At 36.2% G+C, this 4614-nt stretch overlaps 1 protein-coding gene across 1 annotated transcript; it reads left to right on the plus strand.

Annotated features, from left to right (window-relative positions):
• Nucleotides 1-1151: 1151 nt before the first annotated feature.
• Nucleotides 1152-4200, plus strand: LOC118242282 (galactose-specific lectin nattectin-like). The gene is made up of 7 exons (XM_035532247.1): nucleotides 1152-1205; nucleotides 1384-1434; nucleotides 1933-1953; nucleotides 2205-2293; nucleotides 2435-2569; nucleotides 2669-2780; nucleotides 3998-4200. The coding sequence occupies exons 2-7, from the start codon at nucleotides 1392-1394 to the stop codon at nucleotides 4057-4059; spliced, it is 462 nt and encodes a 153-aa protein (XP_035388140.1). The 5' UTR covers nucleotides 1152-1205; nucleotides 1384-1391; the 3' UTR covers nucleotides 4060-4200.
• Nucleotides 4201-4614: the final 414 nt, after the last annotated feature.

A 4614-nucleotide genomic window follows, 5' to 3' on the forward strand; every position in this document is an offset into this window, starting at 1 on the left:
CAGTGGGGTGGCTGTGGTAATACCTGAGGAATGAGCCCCTGATGGCAGTAGGCACATATAGCTTGAGCTGTTTCATATTTCATGGCAATAACTTGTCAAACCATCTTTCACGTTCTTTGGGGTTCTGAATTCCATTACAGTTCTCACTTTGGACGGGTCTGGCCAAATGTCCTCAGGTGTGACACGGAAGCCCAGAAAAAGGAGCTCACTGAGGTAAAACTGACATTTGCTCAGTTTGAGAGACAAGCCAGCAGACTGGAGCCACGTATGGACTTCGCTCAGGTCTTTCCCATGCTCTTTTTCAACGTTTGTGAATCGATGAGTGTCATCAAGATAAACTGAACAAATTTTGTAAATGAGGCTATTGAGGACTATGTTTATGAACCTCTGAAAAGTTGCTGGGGCATTGCTTACACCAAAAGAAAGCACAGTGTGAAATGAAAGTGGTTTTGGGCCTTCAATTCTTGTCTACTGCCACCTGCCAGTAGCTGCATGCTAGGTCAATGGTAGAGAGAAATTCTTCCCAAGCCAGGAAGTCTAGCGATTCATCAACCCTTAATGGCATAGCATAACTGTGTCTGTTATAGTATGCATGCATGTGTGTAACAACTTTAATCCCATGTTAAAATCGAAACCAAATTCCACATTTTAGTGAAGTTTAGGTGCTTAAGTCTGTTGTTTGATGAGTTTTAGAAAATATTTCCAAATAACTTTTAAAGATGGAGATGACATTTATCATAGTTTTGTACATTTGGGACTTGGTGACCCAAAGGAGACTACATCTGCAAAACATCTTGAGTACTGAAGCATCCTTCATCCTTCTCTGAATGCATGCACTATATTTTTTTCCTTAGTGTGTGTTGTCTGACCTTTTTTGAGGTTGACAGAGTAGAGTTTGTAATATGCCATGTTTATTATTTTGGGGAAAATAGCTTAAATATGATATTTAAGCGTTACTTATTATTGCAATGTGTTTTTCCTTTGAACAGGTTTGCATCACCTTTTTAGCTTGAACATAAGTTCATGCATGCAATCACTCTCTTTACCAATGCTAATGACAATTCAGGAGGGGCCTAAAAAGCAAATCTAGCATCACATCCTGTTTTTATAGGGTATAAAAACAACCAGGCATGAACGTTTGTACAGCTAACCAACCACACAGATCTCTCCAGCTAAGACAGTTGAGAAAACACAGCTGCGAACAGGTAGCATCATAATTTCAACTTAAAACTTAATGAAACGTGATCGTATGCAAATGAAAAATATGTATTCACAATTGGATGAAAGAGGAAGACAATGAAGACAAGAAAAAAGCAGGACTTTTATCTTGAGAATAATATATTTCTTGAATTTGTTTTTTTCTATCATTTCTTTTGCCCACAGTAATAGTGATGTGGAAGGTCTGCCTGCTCCTCTGCCTTTTGCTTGATACAGGTATGATAAATACAAAATTGTATACATTTTTATTTGATGTAGCAGGTTTATCTAATTGCTCTGCATGTAAGATCATAGTTTGTCCTTCAACAGGAATCACAGACAGCTGTCTCAAGACCAACACTAACCTAACCTAACATCATTATAAATAAAAATTAAAAAGCTAACTTTGCTATAGTTGCATTTCTTACATTTATTGCAATAGTATTAACATCTAAATTAGCTAGTCAATAATCTATACAGGAACTTTTGTTTGATAGCAATTTTCCCACACTGCGTATTGCCAGATTAATACATTTGTATTTCATAGACTGCTGTTTGGAGGCCAGATCTGTACATTTTCCATGCACACTGCCACTATAGTTTTGTACATAGAGTGGTTTGCTAATGCAACTTTGCTTAATGCTGCTTGTATTGTACTTTGCATCTATAAGTCCCATTGGCTTAAAGTGTCTGCCAAATGAATAAATGAAAATCTAAATTTTTATATATTTGCAGGAGGAGCATGGTACTGCCATGGTAAAATTTCTACAGTTTTTAAAAAAGATTTTATACATCTATTTTTATTTTATTTTTTCTTTTATTTGAAAAATCCTACCTGAGTAGTTAGCTCTTGAGATTTAATAAGTTTCTGTATAAAGCACATTAAAAAGTGCTATACAATTAAACTTGCCATTATTATTATTGTTGTTGTGTAAGCAGTAGGAGTAGTAGTGTTATTTGGTAATACCAATTTTTTTAAAAGTATAATAAAAAACTTTGATTTACAGTGCATCGTTATTGTCCCCACCATTGGACTCTATATGGACATCGGTGTTACCGTTTTTTTACTTCCAGACTTACATGGTATGAAGCTGAGGTATATTGACAGTGATTGTGAATGATTTTAAATAATTCAAACTCACTTGCAGTTTTTTTCCACCAAACATTTTAACAAGCAATTGATCTCACAATTGTTTCTATATTCTTTCTGCATGTCTGTCTGTCCTCCTCACTCTAGTGTGAATGTGTGAACAATGGTGGCAGCCTGGCTTCAGTACACTCTGTTGCAGAATACAAGTTTTTACAAATTCTTGTCAAAAGAGTGGCTGGCTTTCTAGATTTAGCCTGGCTAGGTGGCTATGATGCTGTGTCTGTAAGCATTCTCTGGTTACTGATAAATTATCTTTATTATACCCAAATGATCACTTATTAATTTAATTTCACAATCAAACCTCAGAATTTGTCTGTGCAGGAAGGACATTGGCTCTGGAGTGATGGATCCAAAGTTAACTTCAACTATTGGGCCTCTAATCAGCCTGATAACTATATGGGAATGGAAGACTGCCTTGAAATGAATGCCGGAGGTATTTTGTTAGATTCATTATGGTTTATGACACCAGTTTTAGTTTTTTTTCCCCCCATATTTTTTTTTAATGACATTCCTTAAACCCCATACAGGTTTAAATACTTTACACTGATTTTAGAACATGTATTGTGTTTGATAATGTGAGGTCTGTATTTCCTGACAAACCTTAATCTAATGAAATCCAGAAAAATTGTATTTAAGGCATTTCATGTTTTAGTGTATTTTTGATGTCAGGATGTTCTTATGCTGTTATAAAATATACTAGTTAGTAGTGGCACTATAGATTATTCTGGTTGGAATTGATAATCTGGAATACATATGCACGCAACACCAGATAGGACCGACTATAGTACAAACCTTCAAGTTTATTTCATTGACTAATTATTTAATTAGTTTGGTTATTTTCAGGCAGTATTGTCAGTTTGGGAAATGCTAAAAATGAAATGCTAAAAAGAGGGGTTGATAATGGAAATGGCCTATAAAGGAAAGCTGGTAATTAACTAAAAAAAAGAGCGATTTCAGCCCACCATTATACCTAACTGGAATTAGATTGCAATTTATATTTTTATTTCAATACTTTTTTTCATAAAACCAACCTCACTGTTAAAACTGTTATAATGATAAATGATTCAGGTCATTGATACTGACAGTTAGTGGATACGCACCAAGAATGGAAGAATCCAGTATGCAGGCCAGTGGTAGGGCAGTGGTAGCTCAGTGGTTAAGGTGCGTAACTTGTAATCAAGCCCCACCACAGCCATGTTGCCACTGTTGCTCCCCTGAGCAAAACCCATAACCCTCAAATGGTCAAGTTGTATTCAATCAGAATTGTAAGTCACTTTGGATAACAGTGCCAGCTAAATGTAAGCATGCCACTATAATTAAATCAAGTCACCCAAACTTACAGCTAATTTTAAAAGTTAATTTTACATTAATCTAACTATTTTAGTTACATCAGTTCTTATATCACACATTTAGCATTTTCTAAAGATGTAACAGGAGTAATAGATGTGTTAGTAGACATTTGCATGGCTGTGAAGTTAGCGGTTAGGTTAGGGAAAACACAACTCAAGACAATGCTTGCACTTCCTGGCTTATTCCATTTCCCTGGACTGCACTAGAATTAGGTATCTCAGGAATTGCAGACTGATCTAAAGCATTATTAATGAGGATGAAGTGATTTAATACTGCTGTTTACATGTATTTCTTACACAGTTGAGCTAAAATTGAATGATGATGTTTGTTCCTCAAGAAGAACATTTGTGTGTGTCAAGTGAAGAAGCAAAGGGAAATTTCTTGCATAGAAGACACCAATCTGCCAGGTTTCTTAAATAAAACACTCTGAACTATAATAATGCAGAGAAAAAAATGCAACTGTGTTCTGTGCTACATGAAAGACAATAAAATTGAGCAAGCTACTTACTGCCTTAGGTTTTTCACCAAAGCCAGCTGCAGTTTTTTAGAAATCATTAATGTGTGTCATGATAGAAGACCCAGTGTGAGGCACCAGGGCTGTTTTTAATAACAAGCGGCAGTACAGAGGGGCAGATCCTTACAGCAGACATGAAAGTCAGGTACAGTTCCAAACACCAGAAAGCAGATGTGCAAAAATGGCGTGCAGAGAGTCGTCACAAAGGGCAACAAGAGAATCAAAAAGAGAATCAAAAATACCAGAGAAGCAAAATGCTAGAGTGACATTCGGCATGCTTAGCCTAGGCAGAAACAATACTTCACAAAGAGGAAGTGGGAAAACAGGGATTAAATATGGAAGCTAATGGACCACAACAGGTGTGGGACTTTAGCGTTTTGGAGATGATGAAGGAGATGGCTGT

The sequence above is a fragment of the Electrophorus electricus genome, chromosome 12, assembly GCF_013358815.1.
Source record: "Electrophorus electricus isolate fEleEle1 chromosome 12, fEleEle1.pri, whole genome shotgun sequence".
In the NCBI taxonomy this organism is placed as follows: Eukaryota; Metazoa; Chordata; class Actinopteri; order Gymnotiformes; family Gymnotidae; genus Electrophorus; species Electrophorus electricus.

What these genes read in the sequence shown, in the direction of transcription:
- LOC118242282 (XM_035532247.1), top strand. Translation starts at nt 1,392, where the DNA reads ATGTGGAAGGTCTGCCTGCTCCTCTGCCTTTTGCTTGATACAG. An exon ending in CTGCCTTTTGCTTGATACAG is followed by an intron (nt 1,435 to 1,932) that starts GTATGATAAATA and finishes ATATATTTGCAG; the next exon opens with GAGGAGCATGGTACTGCCAT. An exon ending in CCTTGAAATGAATGCCGGAG is followed by an intron (nt 2,781 to 3,997) that starts GTATTTTGTTAG and finishes TTTCTTACACAG; the next exon opens with TTGAGCTAAAATTGAATGAT.